Source organism: Herpailurus yagouaroundi, unplaced genomic scaffold (assembly GCF_014898765.1).
Source record: "Herpailurus yagouaroundi ecotype Mexico unplaced genomic scaffold, PumYag 28, whole genome shotgun sequence".
Lineage (NCBI taxonomy): Eukaryota > Metazoa > Chordata > Mammalia > Carnivora > Felidae > Herpailurus > Herpailurus yagouaroundi.
Window position 1 is genome coordinate 137236441 of NW_024412376.1, and position 18838 is coordinate 137255278.

Consider the following 18838-nt stretch of genomic DNA (forward strand, 5'->3'; position numbering starts at 1 on the left):
ACACAGAAACTTGAGTCCACTCTTAAAGAATTCACTCATAGCAAACAATGGGGCTATTTATTAATTTTTATGAGAGATAAGGGCGAGGTACAGGAGCACATAAATATAGAAAAAATAACACAAGTTTATAAAAGAACAGTTTTAGGAATGATTTTAATGTATTTTAATAATCTTCCTCGATCATTTTCTGACTCCATGTTTCTAAGGAAGGTCATCTTTAGAGGTGGTAAATTTTCTCCGGCAACTAATTTAAACTTTTGTTTTTAAAAAGCCCATTCTTGTAAGTGAGTGCCGTTAGTGCTATCTTTATTTTCATACCTTTTTTGTTGTTGTTGTTTTCCCTCTTTATTCTTTGTAGTCTTGAAGTTTAGATGGCAGAGAATAAGCGTCAACTGGCAAATTACTGTGGGTATTCCCTAAACCCCTTGACTACACAGAAATTAATTTTGTGCATCCTTATTATTAGTCAAAAGGAAAATGAGTGACATCACTAGACTGTATTGGAGTTTGTGTCACAGAAGGTAACGTGTCTTCTTTGTTGTGTGGGAGAACATACAAGCTGCCGATCCATTTCAGTACGTTTTCAGTAACGACAAGAGGCTTACTTAGGTCAAAACATGTGTTAGGGAATGCATTTGGCCATCCTCACAGACAGTCATGAAGGGCAAAGAGGATATTTCTTTTAGAAAAGATGGCCTGCTGTGTTAATGGTTGCACCTGGGGGGCTCAGTCAGTTAAGTGTCCAACTCTTGATTTCGGCTCAGGTCATGATCTCACGGTTCATGAGTTCAAGCTCCCAACTGGGCTCTGTGCTGATGGTGCGGAGCCTGCTTCGAATTCTGTCTCTCCTCCTTTCTCTGCCCTTCCCCTGTTCGCACGCTGTCTCTCTCTCTCTCAAAATAAATAAACTTACAAAAAAAAAAAAAAAAGGAAAGATGGCATGTTGTGTTAGTATTTCTTTTAAAAGAATCTGTTTATTTGTAAGGGTTGTAAAGGGGGGAAATGGATCATGGGAGCAAAAACCCCTAATTATTTTACATATAAAACACAGATTTGCATCTACTATGTAAACAGGTATGCATCTTCAAGATTAGAATTTCATGAGAGGGTGATTAGGAAAAAGATGTTGCAAAAGGCTCCTGGGTGGGCCAGTAATTATTTCAATTAAAAAACTTAAATTTAATTTATTTGAGAGAAGTTGGGGAGGGGCAGAGAGAGAGGGAGAGAGAGAGAATCCCAAGCAGGCTCCATACTCAGTGTGGAGTCTGATGTGGGGCTCAGACTCACAAACAGTGATATCATGACCTGAGCTGAAATCAAGAAGCAGGTGCTTAACTGGGCCACCCAGGTGCCCAGATAAATTTAGTTTTTAAAAAGTTGAGAATCACTGGATAAACCCTTCACTGTTAATACTTAAAATCAGTAGTGTTGAATTTTCTTCCCCTAGGGATGTCATTTGAAATGTTAAATGTTAAATGTTGGTGTTGGCCCACATGATAAATAGTGATTTTTTATTTCATCTCTGGAGAATTTGTGGTCCCTCATGAGAACAGCACTTTAAAAATCAATGAAAAGGGTAGGAGTCAGTAATAACATTTGGCCTTGCCAATTAAATATCCAAAAGGAACTTGAACATTCAGTCTTTCATCCTTGAGAGTCTAACTGCTCTGTAAGAGGCTTAAAGATGTGTGTTTGTGGAGGCGGGAGGGGGAGGGGGAGTGGGGACCCAAGAAGCTTAGATACAGTTTGTTTTTGTTGATAGCCTACACCCTCCACCTAAAAATTTGGATTTTTTGAAAAATTAATGTTAGAAGTCCAATTTAATTCAGTCCATATTAGGTAACTTATATTTGTGACCACCTCTTGGAAATTTAAAGTATCTGGCCAGAGTTAAGGTCTTATATGGTCCTGAAGCTGAGCTAAGCCAAATGGCCCACCTGGAAAATTATCTCCCATCCCTGATTATATGTGAGACAGACCTGATAATACATGTGGATCCAGAGGTGAAGGCTTGTGATTTGGGCACGTGTAACTTGTTAGAATACAGATCTTTTTTTTTTTTTTAACCGGTTTTTTTTTTTTTTTTTAATTTATTTTTTTAGATTCAAGTTAGTTACTTAGAATACAGGTCTCTTAAGACATGCATGTCATGCATATTTAGCAAAGGGAGTTGAATGCAGTGGAATAGCAACATGTAAATTTCCCTGTGGTTTGGGAGCGGGGGAAGAAGTGTATGTTTCTATGTTATGTTGGAATGACGTGTCAGAAGCACAGCTCTGCAATAATCTGCTTTCCTTTGTGTAGACTGTCTGGCACTCATACTAAATTCCAGCATGGTGAGTTATCTGTCGATGGTGCCATTTCGAGGGGTTGCCTTGGGAAAAACTCTCCCTTCTCTGGGACCCCAGGGTCCTGTGAACTGAAGGAACTCGGATGTTTTCCCAACAGCTTTTCTTTTCTTTCTTATTTTTCTACCAACAGCTTTTCTGATGTAATAATTCTAGGATTGCTCATGTGATTCATCCCATTGTAATCCTTTACTTTCTTTTTTTTTCCTTAGCAAACGTTGATGTTTTAAAGGCAATGGTAGCAGATAACAGCCTGGGTGACCCTGAAAGGTGAGCGCTTCTCCCTCCACTCCCTTCAGTGGGACTTTTTTTTTTTTTTTTTGCTTATCTATTAGAACAGGTTTCCCAGCTTTGGTACTGTTGACATTTGGACCAGATAATTCTTTGCTTTGGGGAACCTTCCTGTGCATCCTGGGATGTTTATCAGTGTTCCTGGTCTCTGCTCACTAGATTCTGGTGTCTTCTCCGGCCCCCCCCCCCCGTCCCCCATATGACAACCCAGAATGTCCCCACACAGCATCAGCGTCCACTGGGGAGAACTCAGCCCTGGTTGAGAACTGCAGTGTTGGAGATATGCTGAAGAAGTTAACAGCCTTGGAATTGGGCACCACTTATTGGCCACCTCTTTGTGGGCAAGTTAACTAACCACTCTGAGCTCAAGTTCCATCATTTATAAATGGAGATGGCCATTGTACCCACTTTCTTGGGTTATTATAAGGAAGACAAGTGGCCTGGGGCATTGAGAGACCTCCAGGAGTAACAATGATTCAGCAAAAATTAGGCTGGTTTGGTTATGGAGCATTATAGTCCTTCCTAATGAATTACAGATAACTATATTTCTATATAATTTTTTATCTCGTCAGCTAGGAGCATTTATTGAATGCCTGCTCAGTGCTGGGCACAGTGCTGGAGCTGGGCATTCACAGATTGTTGGCACGGAGACTCGGTCTAGTGGGGAATGGAGGTGTGGGTGTGAGGCCTTACGATGGGGATGCGCATGACTGTGCTGTGGGAGAAGCAAAGACTGGATGCTCTGCAAACTCCATGGGGCCAGTGGGAGGTGACGGAAGGTTCATAGAAGGTCCACGGAAATGCCATCTGACCCAGGTTCAACAGGCAGAGACAAGAGGCAGGGGCTGCTTGCTTGTAGGTGGAGAAAGCCCCAAAGGTTCAGTCCAGGGAGGCCAGAGAATGCACCGTGGACAGTAGGAAGAAGGGCCAGGAGGGCAAGTTGGGACCGAGGGACAGGGCAAGGAGTTTGGCACCTTTTTCCTGCTTACTCTGTGGGGCGGTGCATCTGGCATATCTTGGATATCTTGTGTTTGTCAGACTGGTGTGTTAGGCTTGCATTTTCACCAGGAAGCTCATGCAGGAAGCTCTGTTTAGGAAGTCCTGGTGGTGAAGTTCATAGAGCTACATAGAGACATATGAGCTGGGATTTCTCCCACGTTCCAGCCCTGACCATGGTGTTTGGACCATGTTGGCTCACGGCGTGTTTGCCTCGGTTATTTTTGGGCGTGGTATAGTGCCTGCCATTGGCTTTTATGCACCGCAGGTACTCGATGAACGTTTGTCGAACGGATGTCGTTAAACAAAAATTTTGAATTCTACTTTCCACTATGTGGTGTTAATTTGGCATTGTTTTATCTCAGAAAGCTGCTGCTGTGTGTTTTTATTTTAACAACCTAAAGAGCATCCCTAATGAACACCAGAAAGCTTTTGGCTGTCCGTGGTGTTTGAGACTCTCCTCAACCATGCACACTTCTTTTTAAAAGTGCAAGTGGGATGGTTCTCAGCAGCAGAAAGGCTGGTTCATGCTGTCATAAGACATCCACGTGCCTCTGGGGATCTAGGACAGGCTCAGGTGTCAGCCTGTGCGGTGACATGCCACCCCACCTTGCCCGCCTCTACCATGACGCAGGGCTGATGCCTGGTCGGGCTGGCCCTGTCCTGTTTTAAGTCCTCCTTTTCTAGTGGACCAGATCTGGTCTTGACGTGTCTTTTGAAAGTTGCCAACATCTGACCTATATACTTCTCCTTTTTATGTTTTGCCTGGACTTTTTTCCCCGGGCTATCAAAGAATGTGGGCTCCCTTGTTTTTTTGAAGCACTGTAGCATGGTGCTTAAGTGCATGGTTTCTAGAATTAGACTTTCCAGATCTGGATCTCAGATCCATCATTTATTAGCTGTGTGTCCTTGGCAAGTTCCTTAACTTCTCATGTTTAAAATGAGGAAGTTCATAATACCAACCTTGGAAGGTTTTGTAAAGATTAACTGAATTAACACATATCAAATGCTTAGAATACTGTTAGCTCTTTTTGTTATTGCTGTCAACACCATCAACATCTCTGGAGGATTACTTTTGATATCTTGACCTAAAAGCTTTCTTCCTTTGATGCAGTAGTCAGTCTGGATCAAACATTCTATTTTAAGTCATTTGATAATTTGTTGGGAATTCACGTGTGTCTCTCCTTCAACGCACATGTGTCCGGGGGATCTCTTTGTTGAGAGATCTAGGCAGACACTTGGCTGTGATTTAAACCTGCTATTTGAATTGCAAGGGAGAGATCGCCCTAGCTAGTACTTTTTGTAAGTAACCGGTTCTACTGTTTCCTCTTCCCCACCTTAGCCCTGTGACGCCCAGCACTCCTGGGAGCCCACCTGTGAGTCCCGGGCCCTTGTCGCCAGGAGGCACCCCCGGGAAGCACATCTGTGGCCACCATCTGCACACAGTGGGCGGTGCTGTCGAGAGGGACGTGTGTCATCGGTGTAGGCACAAACGGTGGCACTTCATAAGACCTACCAACAAATCCAAACAGGGCCACGCGAGGCGTCAGGGAGAGGTCACCGTCCTCTCTGTTGGCAGGTAAGATCCCTGTGGATGCTTTGGGTTTGTGTGACATGCTTTCTGTGGTGTGTGGATTGGTGCGTACCTGTTAAATATAGAGAATGACCTCCTAAGCCTGGCTCGGGTCATATCTCTGGACTTTTAAATGTTTTCTGCTGTGAGTCCTACATTTTTCCAGCAGCAGAGGAATCCTAAGAGGTGGCTATTGCTAGGTTAGAGGTCAGGTGTATTAATTAAGGTAAAAAAAATTAATTCCTTGCTGTATTAGGGTTCTCTGGACAAACAGAGCTCATAGGATATATATAGGAGGAAATTTAATATAGGAATTGGCTTGCATGATTATGGAGGCCGAGAGGTCCCACAGTCTGCCCTCTGCAAGCTGGAGACCCAGGAAAGCTGATGGTATAATTCAGCCCCATTCCAAAGGCCTGAGAACCACAAGGCTGATGTTCCGGGGCAGGAAGAGAAAAAAAAAACAAATTCTTCCTGCCTGGGCCTTTTTGTTCTGTTTAGTCTCTTACGGGGTTTGATGATGCACACCCTCATCGGTGAGAGAGCTTTACTCTTCTTTACTCCATCTATGGATTTGAGTGCTAATTAATCTGTTCTGGAAACACCCTCATAGGCACCCCCAGAAATAGCATCATACCAGCCCTTTGGGATCTGTGAGTCGAGTCAGGCTAACACACAAAATTCACTAGCAGCCTTTCTCTAATAGATAATGCCCAAACTTCAACTCACCACAGAACAGAAGTTTCTTTTTCACTGGTACAGAGTGCAGGATCAGCCTGCCAGGTGCTTTCCACCCTGCGGCCCTGCCAGCTTTGCAAGTAGAAGGCAAACGTACGAGGAAGATTGTTCGTAGGTTTGCTGAGCCAGGCCCGGAAGCCACACGTTTCATTTTCGCTCACGTGCTGCTGTCCAGACCCCGACACTCAGCCATCCCTCCGTGCCAGCTCGCGGGGAGGAGAGAAGGGGTGGGGCTGGTCCCCTGCTCTGCAGTGTCTGCCACGTAAGTTCCGTGTGGATTCCAGGGCTGCCTTCTTTGAGGCCACTTTCCTTGTGTCCTGGCCTTTCCAGTCCTCCGGTACCATTTCCTTGTGACCCGCATGTGATGGGGAGCTCTTGCAGCCAGCGGGGAATCGGTCTGACGGCATGGAGGATGCTTTTGCGGCGTCTGCTGTTTCCATGTTGAGTCTCACGTGGGAACCGCCTTGTCAAGGCTGCACGTGGAAAGGCAGTAGAAAGTGATGGTTGAGTTATGTACACTGGTTGGGAGCGCCCTGGTGGCTCAGTCGGTTAGACATCTGACTCTTGATTTTGGCTCAGGTCACCATCTCACGTTTCGTGAATTCGAGCCCCGAGTCGCGGGCTCTGTGCTGACAGCACAGAGCCTGCTTGGGAGTCTCTGTCTCCCTCTCTCTCTTCCCCTCCCCCACCTCAAAATAAATAAATATACTTAAAAAAAAAACCTATAAAAATAAAATAAAATAAAAAGAGTATGTGTGCTGGAGGCAGACCGGGGATGCCAAAGCTGACAGTACTGAGCCCACGCTCCTTGTTTCTCTGCGAACAAACCCTGGACAGAGTAGCCTGAACTCGTTGCCTCTACCTGGTTGGAGTGCAGGCACGACTGCTTACAAACTCACTTTTCTCTGTGCCTCAGTTTCCCCCTCTATAAAACGAGGACAGCAGTGGTGCTCAGCTCACTGGGTTCTGTGATGATTAAATATGATGACTTACGTAACTTCGACCGGTTTTCGCACTTTTTACTCATTTGGATGTTGGCTCTTACTATTATTTTGATTCGGTTTGGTTTTTATTATGCGCAAGAAATGAGAAAACTGCAGGGCTGTTTGCCCGCTTACAGCAAAAGAGTACAACTCATGACCACACTGTTTTATTAAGAAGCAGAGTCATGGGAGTCTGTGAATGTGGAATGTCATGAGAACCTGTGGCTTGTTTAGACAAAGCGTATTTTGTTTGCTTTAAAAAAAAAAATCTGCTGAAATTTTCAACTGAGATTCAGCATGGCTCTTATAAATGCCCCAAATGCAGCTCTCTTTCTTGGATGTAGAATGCCGGGAGCGTTTAATCATTACTGGCCTCTCGTGTTGCTCAGAGGGGCTCTTACATTTCCACCGAGCAGATCTGTAGTTACAACTTTTCTCTGATTCTTCTTTTACTTCCTCAGCGTCTCCCTCCTCCCTGTGGCTGGTAATCTCATTTGGACAAAGAAGGAGAATGTATTTTGTTTTAGGTGGTTTTAAGGAAATTTAAAACCAGAACTAGAGAGAAACTTTTAGGAAAAACTTTGGGATTTTGATACACAATGAACTAGAAAAAGTCAGACTGAGTAAATTTCCTTAACTTCTCTTTTAATTCTTTTTTTTTTTTTTTTGCCAGTGGAAATGACTATTATTTAAAATATATTTTAGGGGGGCACCTGGATGGCTCAGTCGGTTAAGTGTCTGACTTAGGCTCAGGTCACGATCTTGAGCCCATGAGTTTGAGCTCCATGAGTTTGAGCTCCACATTGGGCTCTGGACTGACAGCTCAGAGTCTGGAGCCCGCTTTGGATTCTGTGTCTCCCTCTCGCTCTGCCCCTCCCTCACTCACACTCTGTCTCTCAAAAATGAATAAATGTTAAAAAAAATTTTTTTTTAAAAATATTTCATATTTTGGGGCACCTGAGTGGCTCAGTTGGTTAAGCGCCTCACTTTGGCTCAGGTTGTGATCTCGAAGTTTGTGGGTTCAAACCCCATGTTGGGCTCTGTGCTGACAGCTCAGAGCCTGGAGCCTGCTTCTGAGTCTGTGTCTCCCTCTCGCTCTGCCCCTCCCCCACTCATGCTCTGTCTCTCTCTCTCTCTCTCTCTCCCTCTCTCAAAAATAGATAAACATTTAAAATATATTTTATTTTTTTAATTAAAATTTTTTTTCATGTTTATTTTTGAGAGAGACAGAGAGAGAAAGAGAGAAAGAGAGCAAGCAGAGAAAGGCAGAGAGAGGAAAGAGAGAGAGAATCCCAACCAGGCTCCATGTCAGTGCAGAGCCCAACACAGGGCTCGATCTCATGAACTGTGAGGTCATAACCTGAGCAGAAATCAAGAGTCTGACGCTTAACTGACTGAGCCATCCAGGCACCCCTAAGATATATTTTAATGAAAACACTTTCTCATTATCTTTAAACAAACAGGATTTAATTACAAAGATTTTTTTAATGTTTATTTATTTTTGAGAGAGAGAGAGAGAGAGTACAAGCAGGGGAGGGGCAGAGAGAGAGGGAGACACAGAATCCGAAGCAGGCTCCAGGCTCTGAGCTGTCAGCACAGAGCCTGACGCGGGGCTTGAACCCACGAACGGTGAGGTCATGACTGAGCCACCCAGGCGCCCCTGATGTTCATTTTTTAATACGAAGCTGTTCTGGCATCAGGACATATGTGCTTCCTGATGTACGGGATTGAGATGCCACCACGCTACTGACTCCCCAGCACTCTCGAGCCGAGCCGCGTGCCAGATGGGTCCTCCTCTGCCAGAAGTCCTTGTGGCAGCTTCAGGGGCTTGATTCTTATCAAGTGTTTAACCACTTTCAGTTTTGCATTCGCTGGAGGGATACTCTTGTGAACTGAAGGAGTACGTGTTTTTTCTAATCTGAGCATCTTTATTCTATCTTTTTCCCATATGGACATATTCTTGTACCTGTTTTCCTGGTAACAATATGCAGTTTATGAGGGTGCTGTGGATCGCCACCGTGTTTTTCATGATCTGCAGGTGAAGGCCAAACTTGGAGGCTGTGCGGGGGCCTCTGAACTACAGAGCACAAAATCCCTGCCGTGAGCCTGGTGACTGTTCTCTTCAGAGGAGAGGGGAAGCCGAGCAGACTCTAATTCTCAGTGAAAATCTCCTCCTTATTCCCTTCACTTTTCCCCTAACCCTTAATGAAAGGCTAAATTTGCCTTAAAAAAAAAAAAACAAACAAAAAACCGTCAAAAACGGAACACACACAGAAACTACCACCAACTGATCCTGATAAAATTCATGGTTGGGGCTCCTCTGGCCAAGTGTGTGCGGAGATAAGTCTCTCTGAGGGGTGCACTCTGAGGCGGTTCTTGAGTGAACATTTTGGTTACATCAGTCTAACTGAAAACTAGTTGTGCTTTTCTCCAGCCTTCTGTGGTTAAAACAACTGATGGTAATCTCGTGTCCTTGTTAGAAACCACAACCCTGAGGCTGTTTAAAATTTGGGTACCCAAACTTTTTAATGCATTTTTCATGCTCTGTAAAATATCCAGCATTGTGTGTGATGTGTTGAGTGAAAATCAGCTGGAAACTGTGGCAGGGGACAGGGGCATTTGCTGGGTGGGAACGCCCCTCCTATCGACTAGGGCTTTTTTCCTTGATGTCCCAACTTTTGACTGAGATCCTTTGGGATCCTCTAGATTTAAAAAAAAAAAAAAAAAAAAAAAAAGTAAAAGTTTATTTATTTATTTTGAGAGACAGAGTGTGCATGAGCCACGGAGGGGCAGAGACAATCCCAAGCAGCTTCTGCCCTGTCAGCACAGAGTTCCTCGTGGGACTCAAACCCACTGACCGGGAGATCATGACCTGAGCCCGTATCAAGAGTTGGATGCTTAGAGACTGAGCCCCCCCAAGGTGCCCCAGGATCCTCTAGATTTTTGATTCACTCTTGATTCTTTTTTACTAAAAAAGCAACACCCATCACGTCTGCTCTTTGCCTCCTCAGGTTTAGAGTGACAAAAGTGGAACACAAGTCAAACCAGAAGGAGCGGAGAAGTTTGATGTCAGTTAGTGGGACTGACGGCGTCAATGGGGAGGTGCCTGTGACCCCTGTGAGGGGAGAACGGAGTGACACAGAGTAGCAGGTGAGTTGCAGCTGGGGTGACATGGGGGGCGGGGCACGGTGGGGAGAAGGTGCTGGAGCCTCCTGGGGTGTGTGGGAGTGTGGGAATGACTTGGCAGGGAAGTGACAACCTGTAGGACTGTCGGGGATGGAATGGGATTATTTGCCTTTTCAGAGCTTCTTGTAAAGAGACCACGAGCTTGGCTGCCTCCAGGGGCCTGGCCTGCATGGTAATGGGGAGAGAGGGTTCCTTCAGAAGCAATGTGGAATGGCCGGGATTGCGGCAAACCCAGCCACAGGGCTTCTATCACCACAAGGCAGAAGGCACTTAAGTGTTGCTAGTTCTTCTGCAAAAAAAAAAAAAAAAAAAAAAAAGGCAGAAATCTAGACTTTTTTGTTTTGTTTTGTTTTTTTAAATTTTTTTCAACGTTTTTATTTATTTTTGGGACAGAGAGAGACAGAGCATGAACGGGGGAGGGGCAGAGAGAGAGGGAGACACAGAATCAGAAACAGGCTCCAGGCTCTGAGCCATCCGCCCAGAGCCCGACGCGGGGCTCGAACTCACGGACCGCGAGATCGTGACCTGGCTGAAGTCGGATGCTTAACCGACTGCGCCACCCAGGCGCCCCAGAAATCTAGACTTTTAAAATGTGAAATCACCACAGGTTTTTAATGTTGGCAGCTTATTAAATATCCTTTAACAACCCATGCAGGCGAAATGAAATATAATCTTGTCGTCATTTCTAGGTAAACTGTGATTTGAAAAAGCCTGGAGCAAACAAACCTATGTTTTTTCCTTCAACTGAGTTGGAAACCAGTTTTCTTTGATGTGCCCCAGTAGGAGTATTACTCTTCCAAGTAAATATTTTGAAGTGATTTAAAAAGCAAAAGTGGATGCTTCTTGGCTGGGCAATCTTCATTTTGAATGATTGTGCTCGGAAAAGAAAAAAGGCTTGTGATAATTTGCTATTGGCTTAGCTTTCATCGGACTCTTTTCTTTCTGTTCTGGCTTGGGTAGCATTCACCCCTTTCACGTTTCTTATGATGTGTAAGAAGGCGAGTGCACAGACTCTGGAGTGATTATGCTCTGGAAACTCCAGTCAAACTTCCAGAGCCTGGATGTGAAGGCAGAAGAGGTCACACTGGCAAAGGGAGGGGAGGGTGGGGCGTGAGGAGGTAGGCTGGCTGGGGTCTTGAAGGTGCAGGAGAGAGGCAAGGTTGAACCTGAGCCCAGGAGTCAAGCGGGGATGTGGCTGGTGCGACCGAGTTGGGGAGAGAAGTGCCTTGCAAGTGAAGTTTCTCTGCTAATCTGCCCAGGCTCGGAGGGGTTGAGGATGATCTGGAGGAGTAGTGCTCTTGAAATCTCTAAGACACAGGGGCTCTGAGAGCTGCCAATGTTAGTTCTCGCAGTCTTGCATTTGGGAACGATCTGGCCCATTTCCCTGAGTTTAGAAGCCAATAGGGCTTTCTTTAAAGAAGAGGAACAAGGGTGATGGGGGGTGTTCAGTATGTTACATCTGACTCTTGATTTTGGCTCAGGTCATGATCTCACAGTTTGTGGATTCGAGCCCCGAGTTGGCCTCTGAACTAACGGTGCAGAGCCTGCTTGGGATTCTCTTTCTGCCTCTCTCTCTGCCCCTCCCCTGCTGGTGGGTGCATGTGTGCATGCGCTCTCTCTCTCTCTCTCTCTCTATCTCTCTCTCTCAGTAAATAAACAAACAAACAAACTTTAAAAATAAAGAAAGAAGAGCAGAAAAGTCTATCTCTGACTTCTCAGCCAGTTACTGGTGCCTTGGGGAGGGAACCAAGAGGGATTTAAGAAAAGGAAGAGAATGATGAAGACCGTAAAAGCAGCTGACGTCGATTCAGTATTCTAGTCGTCTGGACGTTGTATTGATTGATACAGATCTCACATGTCACCATTATAAAATTCTCTAATGGGATGGACACCATTTTCCCAGTTTTATAGACGAGAGGGCCAGTGAATGGAAAGGGTAAGTTACATGTGAAGGGTCACTTAACTGGAGGGAGGAGCTGATTTGAACCTGACTACAAGACCAATTATATTCTTCTACTGTCCTAAGATGCTTTTACTAAGAGGCACCCCTAGACCCATGAATGGAGGGCATTTCCACAGTGATCCAGAACCGTGTGTCCTAATATGGTAGGCACTAATCACCTGTGGCTACTTAAATCTAAACTAATCAAAATTAAAAATGTAGTTTTGCGGTTGCACTCATCCACGTCTCATGTTCAGTAGCCACAGTTGGCCAGCTAGGGCTGCCATACCGGACAGTGCAGATCCGGAACACTTCTGTCGTCACGGAAAGTTTTATTGAACAGAGTGGATGGTATTCTCGGTATTCGAGTTGGAATGTGAGTGACTTTGGTAAATAAGAGGTAAATCTGATTAAAGTCGTGAGGACTTTAATCCTGAGAAGAGAAGCATCTGGCTGTCCACGTGTGTAAGGTGAGGAAGGCCCAGCCCTCTCAGCAGCAGAGAAAGCTATGGGTCGTGACGACAGTTTGCCCTTGAGTCCTCAGCCTGGCCATGTGTTGGAGCAGACCCTGTGTAAGAAGACACTGGTCTCCCTGAGGCAGGAAGTGCAGCGTGATCCCGTGTCAGGCTCAGTCTTGGCCCGACTTCCTGGAGAGAGGGGCACTTGAGATTTGAGAAGGTTACAAGAATTAGGATTGCTCAGATGGTTTTCTTGGCCCAAATTCTGCCTGTATCTGACCATAAGAATTTGATCCAATCATCTACAGTCCTGACCACATCTGATTTACAGTTTGATATTCTCTTCAAAGTGCACAATCGTCCGCCAGGATTTTGTAAGAGAACATTGGATTTGACCAGCAGACGTGGTCTCCCATCCTAGCTTCACCTCGTGGAAATTGTACTTAACTCCCACGTAAACCCACTTTCCTTGAATATGACATAAGGACATTAAATTCATTGATTTAAGGCAAGTGCAACACAGTCTGGCGTGTAGTTGGCTCTATCTTACTAGAGGGTAATCATATTGGACTAAGCTATCCAAAGTCAACAACGAGCTCATGAGCGACCTTAGAAAGGGGATGTGTTTTCCGAGCCTTCTATTGTAATTAGTTTTGAAATTAAAAATAAAAAGTTTTATTATGGAAATTTTGAAACAAACGCAGAAGTGGAGAGAATTATATCATGAATGCTCATGAGCCATGGAGTAATTTAAATACCTGTTGTATATCCAGTATTTACTATGTACTTGACATGCTTTGAAAGGCACATCGCACATATTCACTGATTTAATCCTCACAACAGCAATAGGTAGGTGCTAGTTAGTGCCCGATTCTGCAAATGAAAGCACAGAGTTTAAGTGACGTGTTCAGAGTCACCAGCAAGAAGGTGGAGTTTAGAGCCCCGCCCCCTGCCAGGGTTCTGGAGTCACAGGCATGACCTCCCGGAATCTGGGTCTGGGGAAAGTGGACGCTGTGGTCAGAGCCTCCTGGAGTTGGGGCCTGCTGAGTGGCCAAGTCTGATGAGAATGGATTCTGAAAAAGAAGGGAAAGGAATAGTCATTGACATGTAAAAAATTTATTCATTAAAATTTTTCTTGCTAGGTATTTTAATATTTCTCACGCCCCCTGCTCCGCCCCCCACCCCCAAAGGGTATGTTTTGGGTATCTAACATCACTTGATTTTCCAGCTGGAGAAATCCCGACATTTTTCCATTTGGGCCCCAAATCTCTGGTTCAGGACTGAATCGGAAGGTTTGCGAGAATATAGCTGATAAAGTAAGACAGGAGTGTTCCACACCTTTCATACAGCCTAGTATACGGTTTTGAATGTTTTGTTTTTTCCTGAAAAATGCTTTTGTTTAAATTTGGATTTTTAGTGAAGAAATTGATTTATTTTTTTTTTTTTCAACGTTTTTATTTATTTTTGGGAGAGAGACAGAGCATGAACGGGGGAGGGGCAGAGAGAGAGGGAGACACAGAATCGGAAGCAGGCTCCAGGCTCCGAGCCGTCAGCCCAGAGCCCGACGCGGGGCTCGAACTCACGGACCGCGAGATCGTGACCTGGCTGAAGTCGGACGCTTAACCGACTGCGCCACCCAGGCACCCCAAGAAATTGATTTAAATATTCACATGTGAAATCATATCTACTCCTTGGCTTGGTTCCTTTTTTTAAAATTAGGGATTGATACTAGAAACTAGACTTCTATTTCTCTCTCTCTCTCTCTCCTTCTCTTTTTAAAAAACAAAATCTGTTGTTGGCATTTCTTCTTCCCCTTATTTTTTTCCCCCTGTTTCACTGGCCTGAGGTCTTTTTTGTAGTGAGATCTAACTTGCTCTCTGCCTGATTTATTTTGGCAATGCGGTTAAAATGGTCTCTTTTTTTTCCACAGAAAATGTGTTTTGATTTCTTAGAAGAATAAGCTTTTGTTCTTTGAAGTTAAATAAATCAAATTGCTTTCAGCCTCCAAATGCCACCGCCTTGTCTTCATTATCACTGTTCTTTTGCTTTTTAAAAATGAAGCTGTCGTAAGCATTTGATATCACACATTTCTTTTTTTTTTTTTTTTTTAATTTTTTTTTTTTCAACGTTTATTTATTTTTGGGACAGAGAGAGACAGAGCATGAACGGGGGAGGGGCAGAGAGAGAGGGAGACACAGAATCGGAAACAGGCTCCAGGCTCTGAGCCATCAGCCCAGAGCCCGACGCGGGGCTCGAACTCACGGAGCGCGAGATCGTGACCTGGCTGAAGTCGGACGCTTAACCGACTGCGCCACCCAGGCACCCCCAATATCACACATTTCTGACGTTTGTGTTCGTTTTTGCATCTTACGGTAGGATCTTATTGAACCATTGATTTGGAAAGTGTACGTAACACTTTTTTTATCAAAACAAAAATTCATAATATTACACATGGCTTTTTATTTTTTAAGCTATTTTATTATTGGAGTGGTTCTGTTGATTATTTCAGGAATTTATTTTCGTGATTAAATACTGAGTTTTATTTATTTTTATTATTTAAAAAAATGTTTTATTATTACTTATTTTTGAGAGAGAGAGTCCCAGCATTAGCAGGGGAGGGACAGAGAGAGAGGGGACACAGAATCAGAAGCAGGCTCCAGGCTCCCACCTGTCAGCACAGAGCTCGACACGGGGCTCGAACTCACAGACTGTGAGATCATGACCTGAGCCAAAGTTGGACGCTCAACCGACTGAACCACCCAGGCGCCCCAAAAGCTGAGTTTTAAACTGTTTTTAGACTTAATTTGAACGGTGCTGCTTCTGACTGCTTAATCCCTACGAGCTTCAGGTTCCTCATCTTTATAACGGGGTTGTTGTTGGACTTCAGTGAGGTAACATATTGTTCCTCAGTCTGTCCTTGGCACAGAGTGAGTATTTACTAAATGTTCACTATCATCAATAATTTTCATCCCATTCTCGGTTGGTCTTATTTATTGGCCCATTTCTCAAGCATCAGCTTGAGGCTCTGTGAATCCCTTTTTACCTCTAAAGAATATTAGAGCGTTGGACTTTCATGACATTTTAATCTAAAGAATATTAGAGCATTGGACTCTCACGACATTTTAACAGTTAATGTTTGGCAAGTCTCTCCGGAATTTGGGCCATTTTCTTGTCTGTGTTAAGAGGATTTAGAAATAACTATCCCCTCCTATTGGAGGTGGAATCAGAATTAGGAACAAGGCAGTTGGAAGGCTTTCCCGGCTTTAGTTCTTCGTATCCTACAGATCAGAGGGCGGGTTAAATTAAGAGGTAGTGTGGACCGAGTTTTCTGTGCAAAACTGCTGTGCTGGGCTCTGTTCTGGGATAAAAGTCTTCTTTCTGACAAGGCTCTTTCATGGACCGTGCTCCCTGCCTCCTGAGCATCAGGGCCAATCACAAGGTCAGCTTGCCTGACCTTTGGTGCCTTCCTTTCCTCCTCCTTCCTTTTGAACTCTATGACTGGGGTGTAGCGAAGGGTCCCCCGGGGGCCTCCCTGATGAGGTCAGGCTGCGTTATTTGTAGTCCTTTGCATTGCTGTTCTTTTGTTAACTCTCCAGGCAAGGAGAGGATGATGAGAGACTTAAGGCACTGCCTGTTAGCTAATATTTTTCTCCAGAGCATGTAATTTTTTCAGGGCAAAATATACATTTTTTTAGAAAGCAAAAAAAGTTATCTCAGGTTTTTTTATTCTTGAGAGAGAGAGAGAGAGAGAGAGAGAGAGAGAGAGAGAGAAGGAGCAGGGAGAAAGGGAGACACAGAATCCAAAGCAGGCTCCAGGCTCTGAGCTGTCAGCCAGGACCAGACACGGGGCTTGAACCCACAGCCCGTGAGATCATGACCTGAGCCGAAGTCGGATGCCCCAGAGTTATCTTAGGTTTGATGAAATTCCCTTCATTTGACTCGCTGGCCTTAAAGAGGCCATGCCTAGAAATATATGAGAAGAAACTGTACTTAAGTAGGCATAGATAGGAACACCTGCCTCGATTGTTAGCTGCTGAGCACGTTTCTAAAGGGCAAAAGCAGTACTTGGGTGGGTGCCTGTGTCCCTGTGCGGAAGAGCCTGAAAGTCCCTGCTGAGCCCACCTGAAACGTGGAAGTGGAGGGAAGCTAACACATGCCCGGGACCTTTCAGTGGGAAGAACAGGCAGGTGGAACTGGCCAGATGAGGAGAAAAGCTGAGTGAGGGACAGAGATTTAGATGCAACCTTATGGGTGATAATCTCTCCACACTACAGATGAAGAACCAGGCTCAGAGCGATTACTTTTGCCCAGCTCCCAGGTTCAGGCAGTGACAGGGCTTGGAGGGGTAGAAATCCGCATTTGATGCTAACATGTTCAGTGGCTTTGGAGTTTGAGGGAGCTTTGCTTTCTCTGAGGAAAAAAAAAGTCCTCCTTTGGTCTCTCAGCGCTGTGCGTCAAAGAAGCGATCATGTCACATTATCTGCCTTCACCAGGCATGGCCTCCTTTTGTCTTCTATGGGGACCCTCTGATGGCATTTGGCTGTTAGAGCTGTGCCTGCATCAGGTTCAGGTCCGTGAGCAATTCTTTTTTCTTACAGGTACGCTAAGATCATAGACTTTGAGTTCTCAGAGGAGCTGTGATTGCCAATTCAGGTCAATTCAGGTACAGTTAGATTTTTTTAACAGTATTTATTGAGCCCCTACTATGTGTGAGGCTCTGTGCCAGGCCTTAGGGACATAGAAATGTGGAAGATGGACAGACAAAAGCCATGCTTTCTCGGAGCTTCGGGTCTAGTTTTTATGTAGGACTTTTCTCCCCATGCCTCCTCGTCCCCTCCTGTCAGAGGAGGGAGCTCCTAAGAGGTTATGTATATTGTTCAAGGTCATGCCAGTGATGGATTCCAGAGCCTGGACTTCCTGGCAGTTCATTTCCCTCATTGTCTCTGGTGAATTGGTTTTTACAAGAGTTTGAACTTGAATTATTATTATTATTTTTAAAGATTTTGTTTATTAATGTTTTGTTTATTTTTAAGAGAGAGAGAGAGAGAGAGAGACGGAGCATGAGCGGGGGAGGGGCAGAGGAGACACACACACACACACACACACACACACACACACACACACAGAATATGAAGCAGGCTCCAGGCTCTGAGCTGTCAGCACGGAGCCCGACACGGGGCTTAAACTCCCAAACCGCGAGATCATGACCTGAGCCTAAGTCAGATGCTTAACCGACTGAGCCACCCAGTAGCCCCGAACTTGAATTATTTTTTAAGAATTGAGAAATAAGACATGCACACAATAAAATACTCAAGCAGCATAAAAGGCTGCAGGGTGAAAAATAAGTCTTTGAAAACTGTGAATTCTTCACCCAATTTGCAGCCCTTCCTCCTCACTGCAATGAAGTCTTCCCGGCAGGGAGCCATGATTACTGGTGTCCTCTGTCCTTTCAGGAGTATTCTATGCGTATACGTGTGTATGCAACACACGTGTATGTACAGCTCCCTCTTTTGCCCCTTCCTCCAAGGAGGAAGATGAACGTAGATATTTGTCTGCACCTTGCTTGCTGTTGAGGTTGATGGCTAATCGGTCCCGGGGACTGTTGGCTTTTTACTCTCCCCCATTGGTTGAGCCCTGCCGAGTGCAAGTGCTGGGCACACTGTTTACAAGTGATGTGCCCTGTTTGTTCCTGGGAGTTGCTCCAAGACATGTATGGAGATAATGTGAGGGTTTTGGTGGACCTGCAAACATACTTCGCTGGTCAACGATGACGTTCTTTCAGAGCTCTCCTTCCCCAGCTGTGTGGACAGAAGAGACTGAAACGTATTCTTGAGTATTCTCAGGATTCAGACAATGTGGCGGCCCAGAGATTTTTCGTGGTGGCTGACTTCCAGTTGCCACTGAAGCAAGCTGTCTGTCTGTGTGTCCCCTGCGTGCTTCTCCCTCCGCAGTGTCTGTTCCAGGGCCCCTCCTATTTTTTGACCGGAAGTTGACCCGCTGACCTCTCAAGAGAACTCAGCCCCTCTTCCTCTGTAGCCTGACAATCCTTTGACAGGACTTAAGAAAGAGGGGGCTGTGATCTCTGTCCTTTTCAACACAGAAACTCAGCATTGGCGGCTCCTGGAGACTGGCCCATCCGGACACAGACCTGTGGGGGCCTGACAGAGGCAGAAAATGAAAGGCTTTTGGAGACATTTTTGCCTAGAACTAGAAAGAAAAGGGAATTAATGGTTGTAACTGGGAGTTTTAGTTTTCTTAATTTGTAACTTGAGGCTTTGAATCTACTAACATTAAATAGCTCAAGTAAGTAATAGTGCCTGTTT

At 45.0% G+C, this 18838-nt stretch overlaps 1 protein-coding gene across 2 annotated transcripts in view; it reads left to right on the forward strand.

The window, feature by feature from the left end:
• RELL1 (RELT like 1) overlaps positions 1 to 18838 on the forward strand; it is a 69369-nt gene that overhangs the window by 39446 nt on the left and 11085 nt on the right. Inside the window, exons 4-7 of one of the 2 annotated variants that reach the window (XM_040486013.1) lie at positions 2561 to 2618; positions 4978 to 5214; positions 9941 to 10079; positions 10805 to 10933. In XM_040486013.1, the coding sequence (XP_040341947.1) occupies positions 2561 to 2618; positions 4978 to 5214; positions 9941 to 10076 (431 nt within the window). In that variant the 3' untranslated portion in view covers positions 10077 to 10079; positions 10805 to 10933. Of the gene's footprint in view, positions 1 to 2560; positions 2619 to 4977; positions 5215 to 9940; positions 10080 to 10804; positions 10934 to 18838 lie in introns of those variants that run through there. The other variant, XM_040486005.1, reaches the window with a different exon arrangement.